At 47.9% G+C, this 23,179-nt stretch overlaps 5 protein-coding genes and 1 non-coding gene across 6 annotated transcripts; 3 read left to right on the plus strand and 3 right to left on the minus strand.

Annotated features, from left to right (window-relative positions):
- Positions 1-4,095: 4,095 nt before the first annotated feature.
- On the minus strand, positions 4,096-6,836 carry BKA67DRAFT_528323 (oligopeptide transporter-like protein; the record flags this gene model as incomplete). The annotated part of the gene is made up of 7 exons (XM_046098936.1): positions 4,096-4,434; positions 4,489-4,778; positions 4,834-5,011; positions 5,068-5,331; positions 5,393-5,674; positions 5,732-6,409; positions 6,474-6,836. The coding sequence occupies 7 exons, from the start codon at positions 6,834-6,836 to the stop codon at positions 4,096-4,098; spliced, it is 2,394 nt and encodes a 797-aa protein (XP_045950985.1).
- Positions 6,837-8,403: 1,567 nt separating this feature from the next.
- Positions 8,404-9,888, minus strand: BKA67DRAFT_528472 (uncharacterized protein; the record flags this gene model as incomplete). The annotated part of the gene is made up of 2 exons (XM_046098947.1): positions 8,404-9,548; positions 9,606-9,888. The coding sequence occupies 2 exons, from the start codon at positions 9,886-9,888 to the stop codon at positions 8,404-8,406; spliced, it is 1,428 nt and encodes a 475-aa protein (XP_045950986.1).
- A 1,010-nt stretch (positions 9,889-10,898) lies between these two features.
- BKA67DRAFT_587860 (uncharacterized protein) lies at positions 10,899-11,919 on the plus strand. Its single transcript, XM_046104354.1, has 2 exons — positions 10,899-11,073; positions 11,130-11,919. Exon 2 carries the CDS (start codon positions 11,241-11,243, stop codon positions 11,439-11,441), a length of 201 nt encoding a protein of 66 aa, XP_045950987.1. The 5' UTR covers positions 10,899-11,073; positions 11,130-11,240; the 3' UTR covers positions 11,442-11,919.
- Positions 11,920-12,367: 448 nt separating this feature from the next.
- BKA67DRAFT_t195 lies at positions 12,368-12,486 on the plus strand. The gene has a single exon. It is a non-coding gene; the product is annotated as a tRNA-Leu (tRNA).
- Positions 12,487-15,855: 3,369 nt separating this feature from the next.
- Positions 15,856-16,516, plus strand: BKA67DRAFT_665300 (uncharacterized protein; the record flags this gene model as incomplete). The annotated part of the gene is made up of 2 exons (XM_046108533.1): positions 15,856-15,903; positions 15,974-16,516. The coding sequence occupies 2 exons, from the start codon at positions 15,856-15,858 to the stop codon at positions 16,514-16,516; spliced, it is 591 nt and encodes a 196-aa protein (XP_045950988.1).
- A 3,403-nt stretch (positions 16,517-19,919) lies between these two features.
- On the minus strand, positions 19,920-21,414 carry BKA67DRAFT_528591 (WD domain-containing protein; the record flags this gene model as incomplete). The annotated part of the gene is made up of 2 exons (XM_046098960.1): positions 19,920-21,270; positions 21,374-21,414. The coding sequence occupies 2 exons, from the start codon at positions 21,412-21,414 to the stop codon at positions 19,920-19,922; spliced, it is 1,392 nt and encodes a 463-aa protein (XP_045950989.1).
- Between the last annotated feature and the right edge of the window lie 1,765 nt (positions 21,415-23,179).

Here is a 23,179-nt window from a genome sequence, read left to right on the forward strand (position 1 = left end):
TGATGTTCAGCTCTGTGGGGTAATTGAGCTGAGTGCTGGTCGGCGAACATACTTCGTCGCCTGTGGTCTTACGTACATGGGGGACTCGTTGTTTAGGATGATACCAATATCTCCGTAAATGAAACGTGTATATTCCGCATATGTCCGCATTCAGCATCTAAGCCCATTCTGCAAGGAGGTCTTCTTTCTCGCGGACCGTGTTACTGTCAACTGTGCGTGCTAGTGCAAAGCTAGAGTTCTCCCCACCGGGCGTTCAACTCGAAATACTAGATGGTTTCTGGCATTAGGATGGTCGGCTTCACATAGCTCTTCGGGTGCAGACTCTCCGTGTTCTCTACTATTGCACCGAGCCTACACCGGTCGAGTTACTCCTCGAAGTTTGGCTTACAAAGCTGACCTTGTGCTCTTGTTTCTCTGGTTGATGCGTCGGTTATATATATCCTACATAGAGTGGCCTGTCATTTCGACTGTTTTTGGTTGCTAGGTAAATGTTAGTCTGCAATCGCTAGAGCTCGCCATTCTCAGTGTTGAGCTGGCCGGGTCGGTGTTCCATTGGTGTCGGAGTTGAGTATTTCGCTCATTGACTTCGTCAATGTATGCCAAGTGGGCAATAGTGAGGTCGGTATAGTTCCCCCCTCGCCTCTGCTAGTCCTGATAGAGTCGGGTTTGATGGCAACAGGCTGTTACTTCAAGTTGCTACGAGCCACGAGCGGGTTTGTGAAGGTCCAGCCCGGCAATCCGGTCTGGAGCCATTCCTTATTTCTTCTGGCCCATGATCTGCTTCTGGCTTGGAAAATGGCTGGATCATCAACGTGGACCCGAACGAGCTCGAAAAAAAGGATGCACGCCAGGACTTGATACTTTGAACGAAACTTTTATGCGATCGTCTGATCGAGCCGTGGCTCACCTATCGCACCGATTTTAGGTGAAGGTGAAGGATCTATGTGACCACCAGGTGGTGTTACGATTACGCTGGTCGAGGATGAGGGCTCGATTGACCTTTAAGAAGCCCAAGTCAGCTTTAGCTTGGTCAAAATTAAGGTAAGCCTATGAGCCATGGAGTACAACGCCCTCGGGTTTGTTCCGGCTATACGGCCACGCAATCTCTTTTTAGCTATGTTCCGTTTCATTTCTTACTCAGCTCGCTTTTGTATCACAGAAACTTACTCACGAGCTCCATTCTTATGTCGTCAGATATACATCAAGTCGGACAGCTTCAAGGTGGTGAAGTTTTTGATTACTATGGGGTGGTAGTGCAATGAAGAAGAGTTCGTTATGCCAGGATGAAACTTGAATTATTGTGTCGTGATAAAGGGTGTAGATTACCGAGGAAATTTAGTAGTTGTATTTGTGCTCTATTTCTTATATAAATAGTTTGGTGGTATGAAGAAGAGTATAGGATTAATTATCATCTTCGTTCATGTGTGAAAATATGGTGAATCGAACGCAGATTTTAAAGGCTTTCGAACCCTATTCCTGAATAAAATTCACCTAGTAATCAACTTATTTATCTACTCTCTTTTCAAGCTGCAGACTCCCACACAAAACTGTAATACCGCTGACGTGCAATCTGTTCTCATTATCGATAGATATTCGGCAATAATGGGATTTGCCTTTATCTCTCACCCTGGCGGAAAGCACCAACATATTATCCCACTTTTACCTCGTATCAACCTCCGAGGATTAATACCACAGAACTATAGATGACTGAGTTTTGCGTAAGATTGTACTTTTTAGTAACTCAAACTAGTTCATCGTCAATTATTCCAATCCGAACCGAAGTCCTAGAGAACACTAGCATGATTAACAACAAAACTTGTAGCCTAGGTGAGATGCAACTGTAATTTGACAGTTCTATTGGTGATCGTAGTGGCTACTGGTTCTCTCACGGGCAGTCGCGCTGTTAGAAGTCCACTGTGCAGCAGTACAGAGGTTGCACCTGATAGTCGTGGGTATGTGGTGGTCTAGTTGTAATCGAGTCGTTATACAATGACACAGCAGAAACACTCAAGTGCTTTTATTCTGTGTGAACACATGTATCCACGATGAGAAACTGTCGGTACGGAAGCGAGTGTTCCTATGATTGGCCTTGTGGCTATAAATATTTCGTGTTACTTCAGCTAGGGAAGCAGGCGTTCCTCGAATTCTCAAGTCGGCGCATGTTTTTGTCCATATATATTTAGTCTACTGCAGTTCAGATACCGCGCAACTCATATTACCCACATGCGGCAGGGAACTGTATAAGTGGAAATTACCAGAAGATGTCATGAAACCTGCAGCGCAGTACTAGGTTTCTCAGTAACACATAGCTAATCAACCAAAAGCTTGTTATTATATACGCTTAATCATCGATAGATATCCACGGAGCGCCGCAGCGGCAATCGAGGTATGGAGTGGCAGTACGTCATATGCTTCAAAGTTGCTCGACTCTGGCTAATCCCCCTGCCAGAAGAAAAGGGTTCTCAGCAGATCGACGACCTGGTAAAAAGGACTAGTTTAGCAAGTATAAAGAAAAGCTGCCTTTGAGCCTAGATATGGGAAGGTTCCTGTCCTTGAGTAGCCACTGTAGAGAAAGGGGGTTATGTTGAAGAACCAACACTGCAATAGAGTCAGACTGTCGATACCAGATTGCGGTTTCGTCTCGTCATTTAAGTGGCGTAACGAGGACTGTTAATGTGATGTGAACGCGCATGTCCTCTCTTAGGTCAGCTGCAGACGATGAGTAAAAGCCGTAACAGTAACACAACGGGTGTGGATCTGGCGAGTTTCGAGAAGACTGCATGACACGATAACACAAACATTGTAGCGAGGGAACAATTATTAATTTTGACCAACATCCTTTTAGGGACGAGAGTGGAGAGACCGCAACTGCACTAGCACGGTGCCTTGATTGTCACCCAGACGACTCTGAAGTGGTATGTTGAATCTTTAAGGCTGGAGCCTGCTATACGGGAAGAAATACCACCAGGGAGCCGCGGTACTTGAGTGCAAGCGTGGAGCAATGGCGTCGATAGACGGAGTTACAGGCGAGAATATTCATGGCAGCCACGGTGATGGTTACACGGTGCTGCACGGTGAATTAGTGATATATGTTTCCAGTGCCCATTGTAGAATACAGACTGGGAATGCGAGACAACTAACTTAAATTGTAATATGGACGAAAGTTTAGGTATGTAAATAACTTGATGGTCCAGAGAAGAGCATAAGCAAGTAAGCAGATCCCTGAGCGAGTCTATCGGCACGGTTCTCTAGAGTGACAGTGTGACAGAATGAGAACTCGACAACAAGAAGAACATAGACACTACGGTTTTATTAGTGTCTAAAACTCCTTATTAAAATTCGACTCAAGTACCAATGATGTTGATCGCCGTCGGTGCCATGAATATTGGTCGTGATTCAGTTGTAATCGCCAATAAAATGCGTATTTCGTATTCCACGTATGCAGCACCACGCAGCATTTTCAGCACGGCCCAGGTATCATGATAGGAATCTTCTGATTCAATATTACCAATAATGCTACAAACAGCCATATTGATACGCTTCAAACCAGCAAAGTTGAAGATGACAGCATTGTGATCGTCTCCTCCAAATTAGACCTTCTACAACGGATATGCAGAAAAAAATGCGACAACGGTTCACGCTTGATCATCTACCGACCTGAGGGTAGAGTCGAGACGTAGTTACGGGCTGAAGTGAGCTGGAAGTGAGATGTGGCGAAAAGACGAAAGTGTAGACGTGCCTGCCAAGTGGCTGGGCTTCAGTGTCTGTATAACATTTCGAACTTGAGAAGGAAAAAGAACGGGTATTAAATCTGTCTCGTTTCTAAAATAGAAGTCTCCCGTGTTGAAACGTTGTCTCTACTGCAGCGTATGGCGGATACTGTGAACTTTAGAACTCATGTGTCACTGTGTAGCCCTGGAGGGGCGGATCTTCACGTCCCCCGTACCATGCATATCGTAAATCAAGGAGTGGTATTGTTGTATTGAAGTTATTGTATCCAAGAAGAGGCAATTGGGACTAGCTACCATCTCTTTCAGCTTGCACAGTTATCGCAACGAACTTCCGGCAACAATACTTTCGCCAGCTATGCGACGTCTACTCGCCTGTAGGGCAAAGATCGTAGTTCCCATCAGCGTTGTTTCCCCACCAGGTAGGAAACGTAACAGAAGGTCCGCCAGCGCCGAAGACTGCGAACGATAAAATGAATAGTGCAGTAAGTGCAGCACCGTCGAGCGCTCCGGTGATCAAGTACATGTAATCCTTGAAAATACGGGGACGGTAGTTGCGCAGATAGAATTGTGTGAAAAAACCAGCGATGATTTGACTGAAGATAACGCAGGTTTGTGAAGCGTTGTATGGGATAAAGCCGGCGTATTGAATGAATTGTGGCAAGTTAATTTCGTTGGTCGAAAAGCCTCTGATCTTTGGGACGAACTATTGTAAACTCGATTAGCAACAAGCCGAGTTTGGGAATCAACAAGAACGTACATATACAAAGGCACGGTGCACAGCGACGGCACCAGCACCAATGGCGATACCGATGGGTACCATGGCATACTTGGCACCGCTCTTGTAAAGGTACTTGGCCAATGCCCATGAAGTGGCGTTGGTATTGTAGGACTGCATTGTCGCTCCACTCCACGAAGAGTTACCATTGGTATCAGCCAAGAGCTCTCGGTGACTATTGACAATAGAGGTCATGATAGCGTAGTTGATGAACCCACCAAGGATGGTGCCGTATATCTGAGTTAGGAACATGACTCGAGGAGGAATTTTGACTACACCGCTGAGTCAGTATTTGTCGTTATTCGGTACATAGATGATACAACATACGGTATTCGCCCATTTTCAAGTCATTGCAGAGATTGACACAGTTAGAGATCACATTGTGCGACCAAGCTGCAAAATACATGTTACCTATGGGGCGGCCAGGAAGGATTAGACCGGCCAACATCTTTGATAAGTTGTTCGTGGCGATACCGTTGCCATATCGTGAATAGAGGATTGTGCTCTATATCATGATCGGTTAGAGCGGATTAGAAAACAACGCAGTTGGGGTTTACTCACAAATGGCGCGATGACGATTCCTAACAACAACGATACGACGTAGGCCCAAGCCGGAAGGGTGATGTTCTCCTTGATGACGGTGACGAGACCGAGGATGAAGCTGAACACGAGCACAGCAATATACCACCACCAAGGAGCCTCCTTGTAGCGCTTGGCCATGTGAGCATGGTGTCTATCGTCGAATCTGCCCTGTTTTGCACTTTTATATGCCCTGATGACATCTCCACCCCAAAAGAGTATGCAATGGGCAATCAGGGCGCCAATCTTCGAAAACGTTAGACCAAGGCACGATGTGTCACGAAAATTTTTGTCTTCTAATACTTACAGCAGCATTTGCCATGAACATAGCAAACGCAAAACTCCCTGTCAATCGAGGGATACCGTATTCAGCCAAAGCTTCCTCGTCGAGAACGCCACCGACGAAGACTTTGGCAACCGGGTATCTCGAACCTTCATCCGTTAGAAGTCGTGTGGACATAAATGGCAGCGACCTCGAGTCCCATCCATTAGTGTAGTAAATGCCGAGCATAGCAATAAAGCACACAAAGTAACCTAGTGTCGAGTGGATTTGAAGAGAAAGAGGTAGGGATGTGCTGAACGAAGTGATCTAAGAAGAAAATAGATTAGTTCGGCTGCTCATGTTCTTGGGTAGGTTATTTCTTACGTATTGCCAGTCTAAAGTTATACTGAACAGTCCTAATCCCTCGTTATTGGTGGCGCCACCGAAAAGGTTCGTAAGTACGCTGGCCTTCTCCCCTGTCGCATTCATTGAAGCGAGGCAGGGAATGGATATAGAGTTGAGCCATGGCCACATGTAGGCGGGGAAGAACTCGTAGAAAAACATGCCCCCGAAACTGTACCAAAAGAATCTCAGAGGCTTGGAGTTCTTCACGTCCTGCCAATGAAGCCCTTGTAGTGTTTTGATCGTAGGGAGAGTGCTCCAGTAGACGGCGTCAACGTGCCAGACACAGATGGGGCGGAGAATACCACAGATACCGTAACCAAACAGTCCAATGGAAATGGTACTGAGAATGACGGTCGTGGCACTCAATGGCAAATCATAGAATAAATCTTGTGCTGCGAATACCATAATACTAGCCGAAGCATTGGAAGCAGACGTAGCAGTGATGGCACAAATCGCGTGCTCCTTGAGGTTCCAGTGTCCGTGGTTGAAGAATGAGATGATCCGAATCCATCTAGGAGGCACCCCTTGACCACCTTTCTGTCTCCATCGTGCTTCAAAGCGATCACCGCGGGGCAGAAACGCTGCCCATGCGTTGCCGACGAAATAGCCGATGAGTACGATGAAAGTGCCCGAGATCGTGACCGCCGTTGGTTTGAACTGTACTGCCTTAGTTCACGCCGGGCTCGAGGGAGTGATGGAGTAGGAATATTAGATAACTCACGGTATATATCTGGTTCATGACGGACTGGAAAGCGGCGAGAATAGTGGCCAGGAAGACACTGCGGAAGGTCAAGGCAGGCTCACCATCGTCGCGCAATGGCAGCAGGTACTGGGCGGCATCAGAACCAGTGATAATGATGACGTCTTTGCCGTTCTCGTCCGTGTCATCATGACTATCGCCGTCGTAGGCGGGGGCGACAGCCTTGGTCTTGGTATCAATGACACCATCTTTATCAATGTCGCTTGGGTCAACCTCGAGATGGACTTTCTCGTTGATGGCCTGGTGGTCAGGCACAGAGACGACCTTGCCCTCGACGGGGTTGACAGCTCCCACGAGAACGGAGTCTGCAAGTGGTGGAGGCATGATTTGCGGGGGGAACTATTGATGGACGACTGAGCAGCCAAGGAGTGCGTGTGCACTTGGCAGCGCAAGCGCGTCTATTTAAGATACAAGCCATACAGGCTCTCGCTGTGCAACAGTGCCATAAACGAAGTGGGCAATTGACCGTTATGGTGCGATAAGGACATAAACTTATGCCATCGCACGCATCTCGCCAGAAGGACCCGAAACGTCGGTTCAATATCCTTCTGGACCAGGTATAGTTGCTCTAGAATTTGACCAGGGTACTGATAAGAAACACTAAGCCGGGGTAGGTGGTTCCTTTCCCGCCAATGAAAACCCCTCGCTTGCGTACGCAGTACATAGGAAGCAAACGTGCAATAGGAAACTGCCGTATGTAATACTTTTGTGGCGTTCGCAACCTCGACAAAATCATGTTGGGTCGCACGAAGAGGGGTAAATATGACCACTGGTGAAGGTGTCTCTCGTTGTGCTGGGTTACCGCAAGGTGTGACAGGATAAAGAATCGTGAATCAGCAATGCCGCTGCGAAGGTCATAACCAAATAAATCGTAACCGTGTTTGGTTTCTAACATGAAGCTATTCGCAGCCGGAGCTGGTGCGTCTGATCACGTCAACGCCCTAGCTTGTAATTCAGATTGGGTCCTAGCCCCACGTACCACCCAGCCATATGTTGGGTAACTTCGAGGCGCTTGGGAACAAATGATCGCACTCGAGCTACACTATATAAGGGAGGTGCTTTTGGCAAAATTGAAATCCTTACCTAACCCATTGCCACAACCTATTGACGACTTGATCGAGACCATGCCATTGTTTGCCCATTCGGCTGGGCCAAGACAACTCTGACGCCCGATTGGACGGTCCTTTACGCGAATTGACACGACGGATGATCAGCTCGTATGGATATTCAAGCCCATCACTTGGCTAGATTACCATGCGAATCATACAGACGAATGGCATCACCTCGCAATTTCGCTCTCACACCCAATGATCGCTGCTCCAGTCGAAGCAATCGAGATGCAAATTTAATACCACAGCAGTTCACATCAGCATCGATTAACCGACGAGATGACTGTGCAGTCTAGAGGCAGAGCCACGCAATTCGTATAATATGAAGAAATCCTGTTGGCCGACCCTTCTGGTGCGGAGGTGCAGTTTCTCTGCTCGCAATCTCCAAAGTGATGATTGGGTTTGACTGTAGGCCGCGGAGCCCATGCATAATGTAGCGAGAGTCTCTCTGGCTGATGAAGGCAGCTATATGGCACAGCTACAATTTGCGACTGATTGGCCAAGACCGCTTGTTTCGGCCGGTCCGACTTTAGCAGTTAGGTTCCAGCAATCATATTCCAGCAACCAGAATTCCAATAATCAGTGGAAGACTTTTCCCACCCTCAGCAAAAGCATTGGCCATTTCTTTGAAAGATGTTTTTCTTTCCTCTTTTACTTGAAAAAGTACAACATGATGAGAACATGTATTTGGCCAAGTAGAGTTATCATTACACATTCCTATTAACATTTACATTAGCACTAAAGTATAAAACTATAGGCGAGATAAGCAATGTTAAAAAACTTTAGGGACTTGGAACCAGTCCGCCAAGAACACCGCCCACACCGGAGACGATACCAGATACTGAGCCGCTCGACAACCCAGCATAACTGCCATATGCTTCGGTGTATCCTGGATACTTTTCAAAGAGTTGAGTGTTGACGGTCTGGAGTTGTGGACAGGATTTCCCAGCAAGTAATTGGACGACCCTATCAGTCAATGGCGCCATTGCCTTCTGAATATCCGAAAACATGCTGCCAATAACATCCGGAGCTGTGGCCTGGATGATTTGTAGCACAAAACATTCGAGATTGTTGCCTTCTAGTAAAGTAGCAGCATTGAACACACCTCCGGTGAGGTCTGAGATGTCGATGCCGAAGAACGAGTCGGGCGTGCCCGTGTTACCACCGAACGAGAGCAGTGGAGGATAGTAAGAGGCGTGCTCAACGATATCAACCAAGAACTTCGGGATAGAGTACTCATCCAGAAGAGGTCGCTTGTACCAATTGTCTGGGATACGCTCCCATCCTTGGTTGACTACGAAGTTGTCCGGAGTAGTGCCTTGGACACCAAAGAAACTTACCAAGTTCTCGCGTGACAAGTAACCGTCGGGGTAATCATCAGAGTGATTGGCCATCATTGCTTTTGGGAATGAGTAGCCAGCCGGCGAAACAAGAATACCGGCAAAAGGAGAGTAGAAGAAGTAGGGATTGGTGTTCTTGGACTCGTCCCAACGTTGTTTATGGAACGGGGCCAAAGCCGTATATTGCTGATCTGCCGGTAGATTCTCGGGAAGGGCATTCCAGTAGTCAACGAAACGTGACTTGACAACATGGAAGTTGTTGCCTTCAGTGTATAGATCGCCGCGTGTGGGACTCACATCAGACTCATACTTGTTGTGGCTACCGCTGAGACCCGATGGGGTACCCAACAATCCAAGACCGTTGAGAATATTCTGATTATCTTTTGTAGGCCCACCAATAGAGTAACCGGGATTCGTGGATAATGGGTTGCCGTCAAACACAGTACCATAGACGGCGAGGAATCCACCAAGGTCGAGGCTCATGCCGTACACCTCGTTGGTAGCTTCGATAATTGTAGCCATATCTGCTACGCCGTTGTGAGGCAAATATCCATGATTGGCAAGAGCATTGAGCCCTGGGCAAGGGCCTATAGAATAGATGAGCAATGCTGTGGCAAAAGGACTCGCGGATACTGACAACTTACCTCTCTGGTCGCCAGAATCAAAGTTCGGGGGGACAAACGCATATTCACCATCAGTGCGAATGTGTTGTGTGGTCTGATCAAAGACATTGGCACGCTTGGCCTTGGCAAAGGGGCATTCCTCCCCCCGTCCCTGTGCTTCAGTCGCTGCGGCGTAAGGGCAGGCTTCAGCATTGTTCTTCATATATTGGTTGTACTTCTGAAACTGATCTGGTTCCATCGCCGGGAAGGCATCCGCTGCCGATATGAGCAATGTGGCCGCGAGGGCGAAAGTGTTGGTTCTCATGTTTGCGGTTGTTGACGTCAACTAGTACCGGTAATAAGAGTTCATGTCACAAGAAATAATAAGAGGATCGTTGCACTTCAATAATTGCCAGGTGGTTGTGTAAATCTATCTTCTGGCTCAGTTTCTGGCTGCTCTTATAGGCATTGATGTATCTGTGTGCACAAGTCTTCAAAAACAAACAGCCACAATCACCAGCCCTAGAGTCACAATTGCTGTGCACGGTATCCCCAAGAAACGTCGATCTTCGGCGACCTCTACGCAACGTCTTCTGTATAATTAGCCCAAAAAAGATTAGACGGTATCCATCCGATTACGAAGGAGCTATTCTACGATTCCTTTTTTTTTAGCTCGGTCAAAGTCTTCAACTCTAATCGTCATGTTATGTGTCGATCGTTCAGGCCTGGCGTGCCTGGCCTGTCTAGAGTGCCTTTATGCGTAGGCATGTGTAGCCATGCGAGATGGGCATTGTCATTGCAACGGATAGTATAGGTTGCTGATTCCCAACTAGGCGGCCCCAAAGGGAACTAATTGATTAGCCATTTTTATGGCTCGAAGCTTTCGGAAGATCGCCAAACCGTGCTGCAGGTGTTGAGGCTAGCGGAAGAATGATCATCATTGTAGCTTTGAGGAATTGCTCTATTAGATGCAGGTTTTTTTGATCGTTTTCTCTCCTTGTAATGAGCCCGGTGCACGTATTTTCTATCCAGTGTCGTAGTCTAAATGCAAATAGGCATAACAAGCTAGCTTGAGATGTTGGGCGGTCACCGCGATTGACCATACTTGATGAGCATAAGAGCTACGAAATTCCCCAGCTTATGCCTCGGACTTCTTGTTTACGACGCACAAGTATGACTTGGATCTCAAATTAGGTATGTCGTCAATCTGCAACCATAGGACGGGTTTTCACAGTAACGATAAATGAGCCGACACAGCCTTCGGCTTTAGCGCATCATGCCGCCGTGGGACACCGGATATGGTGGCTGAATCAGGTCGTGCTAATGCAAATAAATGTGTTCTTGGTGCCAAGAGCTGACCGCCCAGAAAAAGGACTACATATACATAGAGCCAACAGCATCCCAATTTAGGGGGCCGCTTTCCCCAGAAATGGCGGCCCTAGCGCAAGGAACCGCCAGTGCCTTGACCGTCTCTATACTTAAAGCAAACTCCGTAAATCGTCATTGATCGCTCATAGGATTACCTATCAGCCTATATCCATAGAGGCAATCCACACAGCCACATACTGCTTTGTTCGGATCCAGAGGCTGCCGTATTCTCCGATCTCGATCCGGATCCATCAGTATATCGTCGAGATTGTGCTTCGCAAGTGGAGGAGACGATAAGCTTAGACCAGGATGGAACCAATCAATCGGTTGCCGTTTGCAAGATGCCAAAAGCAGAATGGAGCATTGCTCACTTGCATTGGAGCTGACAGCCTCGAAATGCTGACATCAGCGACATGCTTATCGGGCGCAATCTTTGAACTAACAAGAATTAAATTCACTGCCTTGATTCAACTACAGAGTTACCACTCGTTGTCGGAAGGCCCCAACTGAGCGTTATATTGAGGTCGGATGATGGCTGAGTTTGCAGGCTTAGTCCATTTTCGAGCACCCTCTTCTCGTATTCCTGATGTTATGAAGCGAAGGAGATCCTGAATGGCTTTGTCCACGGATCATTCCTCTTCTTGCCTGCCAGCCTGCTTTCACAAGCAAGTGCGTGCGGATAGCGTGCGGCAAGGCGGGCACTAACCCCTGACCTACTGGCTCGCCCGTTTCTGCGCCGTCTCAATTTCATTGGAAAGCTGATGTGATTTACGTTGTGCTCAGACGTGTTCTATAGTTTAATTTTAGGGAGCGAGTATTTTCAAGGGCGAGAACCAATTCAGCGCCAAAGACACGAATCTCGGCTGAGATGGTCATATATCGCCAAGCATCTTTACATTCCGTTGTAATCTTAGTGTTGTATGTGCCGAGGTCACGAATATGACAGTTTAGCACAACACATAAAGCTTTGCAATCTAAGAATCCAGCATATCTATCAATAAAACGCAAATATATTGCCCATGATTAACCGAGGTAACCAACGAACAACCATGTGGTTTCTCGCGGCTTCGGACGTGGGAAAGATTTGCATTAGACGCTACTAAACTCACACAGATTGATTTCAGGTCTAAGGTTAGAATAAGGCTTTGACCTGGCACATTTACTCCCATGAGACCATCTACGGCAGCAGCCCTCGCGGGACATATTACTCTCGGCCCTTGCTCTACACGGTGGAACGCAGCGACCTAACAATATTTATTTGAAGACCATTTGATGATCCCCACACCATTTCAGCTCTTGACTACACTCTGAACCTCTCCACTTGCTCCACAAGATTCTTGGAGTCTGTGGGGTTTGTGAGTGCCAAGACGCTCGCTATGCTTCACTATATTTTACACAATATGCGCCATTTTCTTCATCGAATCACACAGTTCATCGGTGAGATGGCCGAGCGGTCTAAGGCGCTGCACTCAAGCTATCCAGCTTCCCTATCTCCCAAAAGTTAGGGAGTATTGCAGTCTAGTAATAGGCGGGGGTTCGAATCCCCCTCTCATCATATTTTGCCTCCCACATGATCCTGCGACCATGGAGTGCCCTTCTTTTTATCCTTCTGCATGAAGACACCACGCTAGGCTACTGCCATTCTGTTAGAACCATGGTAGAACCACTACTAGTCGACCGACGTTTGGATGTATAAAGCTTGCTCATTACAGCGGTTCAGGGACGGCTGAACAATAGCAGCCCCGGCACCACAAGACTCATAGCCGACTAATTACCTCCTCAAACGGTGCCTAAATATTATCAGTCCAGATCTTGTTAATCTTTCGGACCTTTAACTAGTAGCGTGTATCATTTTTGCATAGTACTTCCTACCTAGGGGCTCAAGTTGCGAAGCTGCCTTTCATTTGTTTGCCAATTTTGAATGTATCTCCCATGTGATAAGTTGTGAACATGGGATTGAAGGTTTTTGGGTCTTTAGTCTTCACTCATTTATATTTCTCTTTCCTGCGCTCGTTCTGCGTGGTCGACCCATGTCTACATCGCTCACAAAAGAGGATATTTCAAAATTTAAAGCAGTTGGAGTAGGTGTTGTGACATTTACGAGGCCTTCACCACCGTTGAATCGAATGTTGAAGTGAAGCGATGACAGTGACTGGCATCCTTCTAGATAAAGCATTATCAGCAACGCTGTCTTGGATTGATGCGGCGGATTTTTATCTTGTCTAATTATCGTGCATCAAGCTTTGTGCAAAACCAGTAATGTATAACGCCGCGCCCTTCGCGATACATGATCTTGTTCTTATACGAGTAGGTGCAACCTTGGTTATAAGCAATTTCGCAAACATGCAATTCAACTGATAACCACGTACACGTTTTAACTATAAGGTGGCATGGCTTCTTCTTCATCGAAGTCTTTGAATAAGTATAATATAGACCTATGGCTAATATAATGCTATACTATACGGTTCGTGATCAGCTTAGAATTGAGAAATGACGTAGAGTGGTGCGCAACTCATTATTTGCTATACACTTATATCCATTTATATACTTGTTTTTTATTACGCTTAAAGGCTGTTGTACTTAAACAGAAGTTGCCTATTATTAAACCATCTTTATCGTAGTCATGTCGATAGTAGCTCGTAAAGCAGTCTTCTCATGCCACTCAAAACAGGCCTCTTCTCGAACTCGAGCCATTAGCTATGCGGACATACATGTATGTCTAATACGCCTAGCGCGAAAGAACTGTTAGGAGCGTGACGATATATATTGACTTTAAGCAAATAGTGGCGCTGCTAATCTATTACAGTAGTCTGTTCTTGTACATAGTAACGGTCGATATTGTGAAAGATATGTTAACTATGACTGATTAGTTCACAGGAAATATTACAATCATTACACTCTACCGAGTCCCGTGGCAAACCACCATGTTAAATACTATCTCTAAGTGTTACTTGATAAGATGATACCAACTGCTTTGCGTACATTCCAGGAACTGGCCTCGTCCCTAGTATGAGTCATGTTCTGCACCATGTATTCCCCCAAGCGATGATATGAAATTGGGATTTGAGCTTATTTGCCTTGGATTGTCTTTGGACGCCAAAAGGCGAGCACGTTTCATAAACTTGTCCAATTCCTACAAGGGGAGCAAGCATCGGCGATGGAATCAAGCTTGTATTATTTTCTTCCTCTCTCATTTTCCTTCCTTTCTATTTCTTTTCAATATAGAACTTTTATGATACGAAATCAAAACTAGACCTTGTGGTTATATGTGGCTAGGTTGCTCAAAATACACCAATTTCTTTGATACATGGTTATCATTTACTAGTCATTGTTATCCAAGACCAGTATCCATGAGACACTTGCATGTCGAAAGCATATTCTAATCGTCAATGGAATTGTTTTTGCTTTCCTCGAAGCAACCGACCTTTTCCAGGCTAATTCGAAAACTGTTTACGAGCATATTCGATTGAGCACCAGCAGCAGAAGGATCAGTCCACGCTAGTGTATTTAATGTAAACGTGTGCGTTAAATCCCGTATATCAGACTCAACTGGCCTGTGCATGTCTATCAGTTGCAGCTCGCATATTGCTCTAAAACATGCATCATGCATCATGCATCCGTAATGTTTGAAGGTCCCAAACAACGATGGCTCAGGCTTGTCATTAGTTACCTGGCTACCATGCCGCATCACAAAACTGTTTGCTGCAGAGTACACCAAATGAGAAGGACAAGGCTCGCGTAGCAAAAGATCACTTCAACGAACAGGTACTTATCAAGTTGAAAGAAACTTGGCGGGTGTTGAGCAAGGAAGAGGGCACTACTAGATCAGTTTACATGGCAACATAGTTGTGGCATTTATTTATTGTACACGACTTTGATTGCATATTCGAATCTATGCCGCAGCGGTGGTCTTCAGTACAAATTTCTTTGTTATTGCAAGCATATTTGAATATTTGCATGGGATTATTTAGAGTTTGGGGACATGATTGAAGGGGCTTGATCTTTGCTCGTGGACCTTGTAATGGCGTCAACAGTCAGTCACCTTGGGAAATGGAAGAAACGGGGCAGATGATGGCAAGCTTGCAAATTGACAGCATGACCATCATTAGCCCCAGTGTCCGGGTTGATTCCAACATGTTGTCTAATCATGCAATTTGCCTCTGCTGATTTCGGACAGTGAATGACGCGGCTAGCCTCGTATTGCAACGCGGACACGAAGTCCAGCTCCATCACGAAGGGCAAAAAGCCAGCTAAGTTAACAAAGGGCTGCCGACCAGCAGTGGCCCACTCCACAGCCTATGCAGTACTACTGTAGTAGCACCACGTAGTTCCGGGTTGTGGTCCAGTTTTTATCAAAACAGTCCAATCACTAAATTTGACAAGATATACTCCGTACCGGTTGCCAGAGAGGCTTGGCCACAATGGCAGACTGACTTGGCTTTCGTATGTGGCAAGAACACATAGTACATACCCCTTACGATATATGCATAAAGGAGGAGGCTTGCGGTTCCCCAAACCGTTGCTCAAGGAATGCTGTAGTACGTTAAGGGGATGAATGTGAATGGACGCCGTACAGCCCGGCAAGTGTTAACCGAATTACCCCAGGTCTTTTGTTTTCGTGGGCCAGAAGGTAGCGAGCGACCAACCAGAGCGGCCACTTTGGAAGAGTGCTCCAGATATACACGGCACCCACCCGCTGACGCGGCGCTTAAGGTGCAGGATCACCCTGGCGACAGCCATGCCACAAATGGCGGGATGAAGATGTCATAGTTAAGCTGACGCGATTTGTTCCAGTTTAAAAGCTTCGTACTCCCAATTGTAGACTCCTTTGTTGTTGCCGTGGATAATTTTTCAGTTAATTTTTGCTCTCGTAAAACTTCGATACCCAAACTTTTAGTTGTTCGACATTTCAGACGCCGTCATCATGCAGCTGAACGTTCTTATCCTCTCTTGCGTTGGCTCTTTGGTAGCTGTAAGTTTGACGCTATACTGACAATTTTACGTTACTTTACACATACCGTTTGCTAACGATTCTCGGATAGGCACAAGCAGTGACTGATCCTGGCGTTGGTCAGGCTTCCCAAGCTGCCGCGATCGTCAGCAGCTACCAGAGCAAGCTCAGCAGCCTGAATTCCTACATTGCTTCCCAGCAGGCAGAGGTGACCGCCACCGGCACCGCACAAAACGCTGCCTATGCCAGCATCCAGTCCGAGGCCGCATCCCTACAATCGAGTGTCGTCAGTGAATACACCGCTGCGTACGGATCTTATTTCTCCACTGCAAGCACGGTTTCGTCAACGGGAACTGCATCGTCGGAGACGTCAACGGGAACTGCATCATCGGAGACATCATCGGACACGACCACCGCCACCAGCACAGGCACCGCAACAACCACAGGAACCTCTACCGGCTCCAGTACCACCGAGACTTCTACTGGCACCACAACCTCGACCAGGACCAGCACTGGCGCAGGCTCCTCAAGCGCTAGCAGCAGCTCTTCCTCTGCCGCTGGAGCTTTGCCAACGCTGATGGCCGGCATTCAAGCACTTGTCGGTGGTGCTGCTGTCCTCGCTGTCGCCCTATAAGCTTGTTCTAGTTCTAGACCAGCTGGACAATATATCATGTGCGCATACGAAACGATGACGAAGAATAATACTATCGGAGGAGCGATGATCTAGGCGTTTTTTTGGGTTGTGTTTGTTTCTGCATTTGGATTCATTCTTGACGTTGATGGAGGGAGGATCCGGATCTGGCATCGAAGTTTACACAAATTTGTACCAGCGAGGAAGGCAGATAGTAATCCATACATGAATGTATACGCAGACATGCATATGAGAGTAAATTTGTTATTATTTTAAGTTGTCTTTGCAGAACAACCAGTCATATGATTCGATTTTCTCCATACATTTAGTTAGGACTGACACTATCTAGAGATGGCATGACTTCAATTTAATTTTGAAAGAGTCCAGTTGTGCATATAAACTCTCGGTAAGGGAAACTGCAAAGCATATTCGAATCATGGGCCATTGCTCCGGCCTTTGGAGACATGGCGACCAATCCCCGTAATGATATTCACGGTAAGCCGAAATGAAAACCTTATGTACTGCAGCCGTCCTCATTAGGGAGTCGTCCTCGCATGTGTACGGATCGGTAGGTATGTAGGCATGAAACCGATGCCTATTGTAATCAACAGACTAGTAGCACTAGCCTGAGCCTTAAAGGTGGTATGCCAAGCTTTTCATGCAGGCACGTATCTTATCTTGCGGCTGCCCCTCGCTAAACCTAAAACAATATTTCTGGTAGGTTAATAACCCCTCCGATGCTCCAAAGATCTCGCTAATTGCTGACCTGATTATTGCGCGCCTTGTATCCGTATGTAGACCATACATAGTACTCACCCTGGGTATTTGTTCCCTCATGCGTAGGTCCACAGTGAAATGCCCCCACGCACCGCTAAGCTCTCAGACCTGAACCTCATGCCCAGGGGATTTATCCTATCTGGCAGTCAGTCTTACCTAAGTGGACCTGAACTGACCTACTCTATATGTCCCTCGCGTAGACCCTGCTTTCGATGAGCACATTGTGCCCATGATAGGAGTATGCCACGGTTTTGAAGATATCGCACAAAGAATACCGAAGGATAATATGATTGTTGGAATTGAGAAATAGTTTGGCCATGGCGTATGCTGACTTGTCCTTTTCCAAAGAGCAACAGACTACACGTCTCGCCAGGATCTTCCGGCACCAAAAGAAAAAAAAAAAAGGAAAAAAAAACCCCCCACCATGGTCCTGCCAACAAATTATTCGAGGGCCGGCAAGACTGTGCTATGAGAGTATCTGCTTGTCAACCTCACAGTTATGGATGCTTCTGGACGCTTCCTGGGTGGCCTCAAACCTGCACAGGACGCCGAAATGAAGAGTGTTTCGAAGAAAAGTTGCAGTGTCTCCTCAAGACAACTTTCTGCCCGGTTCTTATCGAGACGCCCTCCTTCAAGTCTTCGACGATCAAGACACACCACAATGTCGGTGACCTAGCAGCGCAAAGTGAACAAGCAGGTTTCGGTTTCATTTAGTCTAGCCGTTAAGGAGGCTTAGAAAGACGAGAATCACGCAACCATTCGCGCATTAAATATCAGCAAAGAACTTGCCATAAGACATTCCTTCCTAGTTAAAGCATCGCCGTACGCATACTGAGCGAGGCCACTCCGGAATGTGCTGAGACCGCAAGAGAGGCTGGTAATTCATCGTATGATCAAGGAGATCAACCCATCAAACAGCATCAGTCGAGCTTATACATGCTTAAACACCAATCGACCTACCGACGTTATAGGCGAGGAATGCTACGAGAGATGTAAATCATCATCTTCCAGGCCGTGCTCACAGCTGACTTCGTGTGGGTGAAACCCCCATGCTTTTTTGTGTTTCTTGTTTGATGAAACTCTTTTACGCGCACTGTCAAGAAAGTCGTGTCAACATCGTTTCGTGTGCAACGTAGAACAAGAGCAACGAGCCAGTTGCTACGACTGGGATGCGATAGATCAGCTATGGCTCAACAAGTGAGCTATAACAGCGGTCTTCGGGCACGGGAACGAGCCTTTGGTTTCAAGCAGCAGGACCAGCCGGAGCATGCCACTTATATAATTGGTACGGAATTGGAAACATCTCGTATGAAAAGGTAACAAGAAAAGGACAAACTTGATAACCCTTAGTTGTCCACCACTGAAGGGGTATAGGAAGGATATTAGAACAACCTCACCCCTCTCGCGGCATAAAAGTGTCCAAGAACGCACGCTACCTTGCCGTCACTTGCCATGATGTGGCTATATGGGCTATAACCTCACCAAAATTCGTTTAGTCAACCAATAGCCGCAAAAGCTAAGCCGAAGCCGGCAATTATTGCGAGAGTATTGCTTGTATGAACCATAATAATGGAAACAAATATTTGAGCTGGGCATATCACACCTTCCTAACCTCGAAGCCGAACCCGCTACACACCGCATACCGACAATTGCCCTCCACCGAATCATTGAGACGGAGGAGTGGCGATGCCAAAAGTCTATGGGAATGCCTTTCCCGGAAGGGGTTCGGTTTTCATTTTATTTTGGGGGGTTGGGGGTTGGGGGTTTCACACTATCCCAGAGACATCTGCACCTGAGTTACCACGAGCATCGCTGTAGGCAATGTACCGCACATTTGCCCCCGGGCTTGGTTATGACTTTTGCAGCACACCCATGGTTCTTTAGATTATTAACGAAGAGAGGGAAAAAGTTGGCTGGCGATGACGATACGGGGTCCTGCCCTCCAGTGTATATTAAAATGCTATTGGAACTCATTGAGCGAAACTCAGTCGTTGTAACAACCTTGATGGTGACCGGATCGAGATGTAGCAACGCCTTCATAAACCCCTAATTACGAGCTTCGTTGCGCATTCGTGGACCAGGTTAGATGATCGGAAAAAAAAAAAAAATTCTTCGTTTTGATGCTTGGGCAAAACTGTGCGTTTCTTCCCATCATATACTGGTGCGTAAGATAGAAGTTGATCATTATTTCAACGCCATCTGTATCACTGCCGAAAGAACGCCGGAGTTATATACCACTGCACAGAGATAGTGAAAGCCTGATTAGTGATGTGTAATTCAAGCTGATGAACGGGTATCTATTCTTGCGTATCTACTCGCCGAGTTCTCTTCCACCCCGTTAGCAGACAGCCAAGCATGCAGCGGCCAGGTTGAACCACCGGCGGACTTTAGACTATCCGGCACCGCAGCTCTGAAGAAGTTATCCAGTCTTGGAACGTCTAGGCTTGGGTGGTTGCTGCTTACTGGCCTGGCGTCTGGCCTCATGACACTACAAGAACTTGTAGATGACTCGACACGGCGCTGCGGGCCTCGAGTCGACCAGCGGCGACGTATCGCACGCTGCGGCCTGTCCCTACGAACGAGGCATGGCTTTGATGTGGTATTCTGTCTCTTGCCAAAGATTGGTGTTTCAGTTGGCAAAGATTCTGACGTTCAGGTCGACGCTACCAGTGGCGATAACGCACCGCATTTGTACTTCAGGCGCAGCGGCGGCCTTGGATGCGCTGTTGACCGTGCCGTTCTGGCCGTCGCCAGTCCCGTTGACTACGGGCTCTTTAACAACACCCGGTGCCCAACGTAAGCATGAGATGAAGTGACCGTGGGCATCATCGAGCTTCTTGACCACTTTGCCATCCTGACTCAAATCCCAACATCGTAACGTCTTATCGTCGGCCACACTGAGCAGATACTTGCCGCCCGGATGAAAAACCAACGCCCGCACCCAATTGTCATGACCGACGAGTGTTTTGAAACAGTTGCCCCGCCCATCCCATAGCCTGATGGTCTTGTCTCTCGACCCGGTGGCCATGAACTCTGCGCTGCTAGATGCGGAAGGTGTCTTTTGGCCGGCGAGTTTGGCAAGATGCTGGTAGGAGGTCGGGGGCGCCATCGTGCAGCATTCGATGACGTGTTCGTGTCCGATCAGAGTGACCTTGCTTTCGGGATTGGCCAACGATACGTCCCATAGCCGTGCCGTCTGGTCGGTTCCGCATGACAACAAGAAGCGGCCGTCGACGGAGGGGAAGACATCCCGGACCCAGTCGGCATGACCTCGGATCGTCTTGACGCAGTAGCCGGTCGTCACGTCCCAGATTCTCAACGTCTTGTCTCTGGATGCGGATACCAAGAGGTTACTAGAGGAGGGTGCCCCGGCCGCGCCTGAGGGGATGAAACGGACGGCGCTCACGCTGTGGTCGTGGCCAGGTAGGGTCTTTATGTTCTTGTAGTCGTCTGCGGGGTCCCATAGCTTGATAGTCAAGTCGCTAGAGCACGAGGCCAGCAGCGTCCCTCCCCTGGGGCCGCCAAAGTCGACGTCGAGGACGGCCTTGGTATGGCCCTTGATGGTCCTCTCGAGCTCGCCCAGCTCCCAATCCCAGATCTTGATGGTGTAATCTTCGGAGCCGGAGGCCAATGAGGAAAAGACGGGGTGGAAGGCGACACAGGTGATGGGCTCCCGGTGTGACTGCAGGGTGTGTCTGGCTGGGGACCTGGGCAGCCAGCTGGTGGGATCCTGATTCCGTCGAGCGAGGGAGGTGGGCGTCGCACTGTCCAGCTCGGCTTGTATACTGGAATTTCGGGCTTCGAGGTCCATTATCTTCTTCTGCAAGCGGACGACACTCGTCCACTTCTTCTCGAGGAGCCCCTCATATCTCTTGGATGTGGCAGCATCGAAGCTGTCTCCCAGGTTTAGTTCCTGCCTTAGGGCTTCGGCGGCGTTTGGTAGGTTGTTTGAGGATAGGTATGCGACAACGGCCTTGTGCCTGTGACGTGTTCCACATGATCAGTAAAGCTCAACTACACTGCCCTGCGCGTCTATGGGGGCATACGAGCAGAATAGAAATGAGTGGAGGGGAGGGAACGGACAGTTCGTCAGCTTGGCGCGACGTCAATATTTGACTGCTCATGCTTGCTAATAATCTATTGGGGGCGTGCTCATGAGTTGGGCCTCGTCGGGGCGAAATTGATTGCGACCAGCGGGCTGCCTTTTCTTTTTTTTGCGTTGAGCCTTGAGCCTTGAGTTTTGAGTGGGCGGTCAGGAGCTGGACTTGGGGAGTTGCACTCGGAGCTGTCGCTGGAGCTGTCGCTTGGAGCTGGCAACTTTTGAGTTTGGACTTCAGGATATGCTGGGGGGGCCGGTCCCCGGAGAGGAGATGAGAGGAGAGGAGAGAGGAGATGTGGGTGAACTATGGCTATGACTTGCGACTTATCCCAGACCTGATCGCAACGTCAGGAACCTCTGCCCCATACGGTACGGTCAGGGAAAGGGTTTCAAGGGTATAAGTTCGGGAGCGGCAATCCCAAATGAGCCGCCGTCTGAGTCGGATCAAACAGACGACTAACGAGCACAGATCAACCAGAAGGGTTTCCAAGCCAGAGTTGGCGGGTTGCAGCGCATACAGTTACAATAGGTACAATAGAGCACTCCGTAAGTGTGTATGCAGCGCTTGGGCGGGCCTTGAACACAACTTGATCATTTCTATACTGTTGTGTGGTCTTCTGGGGACTAGGGTGTACCTGCAGAAGAGTACTCGTATTTCAAGCATTTGATTCGGGACCAAACAGCCTTCGTTGTGGGTTTGATATACAATGCCCTTTAACACCAGGTGGCATGAACAAGCAACTTACACGAAGCGGCATTTTGTTTTGTCGCATCTGAGTTTGTTGATGCGAAATGCATTACTGCATCATGCCCGTCTCTTCGAGCGTTGTGGGCTGTTCCTGTGGCCATGGTAACTGACTTGACTTACTGGTAGCAGGTCTACTACATTGGTACAACCACCACGAGAAAGAGATATACACGTGATCGAATTGGGCGTTGACGGCAATTGGGCGCTGGTCTGAACCCTGAACATGAGCATCGTCCCGTCCTGCGTTCTACGTTCTGCGTCCTGCGTCCCTGGGTCCCCTGCATATGACATATGTCGGTCGCGTCACTGCATCAACACACTGACCATGCGGGACGAGGCGGGCTGTCGCGACGGTGGGATGAGCGCACAATACAACGTCCATGTTTATCAGATGCTCAACAGCTATCAATCTACGTATTCGAATGTGTACACGGTAGTCGAGAGTAAACTTGGTCGGTAACTGGTCTCGTATGACTGCTATATGATTTAATCTGTCTTCCTCTTCTTCTTCTTGATCTGCTCCTCTAGTGCGGGATGCGTACTGGAGTAATACAACCCCGCCCCGACCCCCCTCTGAAATCTCCACTGGGAGAAGCCCAACGGTGGCCCTTATGGCTGCAATCCGCTGGGTTCAGGTTTGGTCAATTCAATTTGTTCGCAGTCCCAAAGGTTTTTTGTTTGTTTGTTTGTTTGTTTTGTGTTAGTCCGCTTGCCTCTCCTCACACCGTGAGGACAATGCACAGTTATCAACATCTCCTTGAAGTAGCAAGCCTCAAGTACTTACTTCCAATGCCCACGGCCAACCCAACATGACATGACAGCTTCACGGATTCGTGCTTATTACAATACTTGGTAACTTACTCGGTAGCTTAGCTTAGCTTAGCTTGCTTGTTAGGCCGTTGCCCGACGCGACCCCCTGTGTACTTTTCCCATGTGTGTATGTGCTGAGCCCGCAATCACATTGGACGATTCTCTACACCCCTGTCGCTTCTGAAAGTACGGAGCAGCGAGGGCACCAAACAAACCGACATCATCACTCGGA

This window comes from Truncatella angustata (assembly GCF_020726525.1).
Source record: "Truncatella angustata strain MPI-SDFR-AT-0073 chromosome Unknown BKA67scaffold_14, whole genome shotgun sequence".
Lineage (NCBI taxonomy): Eukaryota > Fungi > Ascomycota > Sordariomycetes > Amphisphaeriales > Sporocadaceae > Truncatella > Truncatella angustata.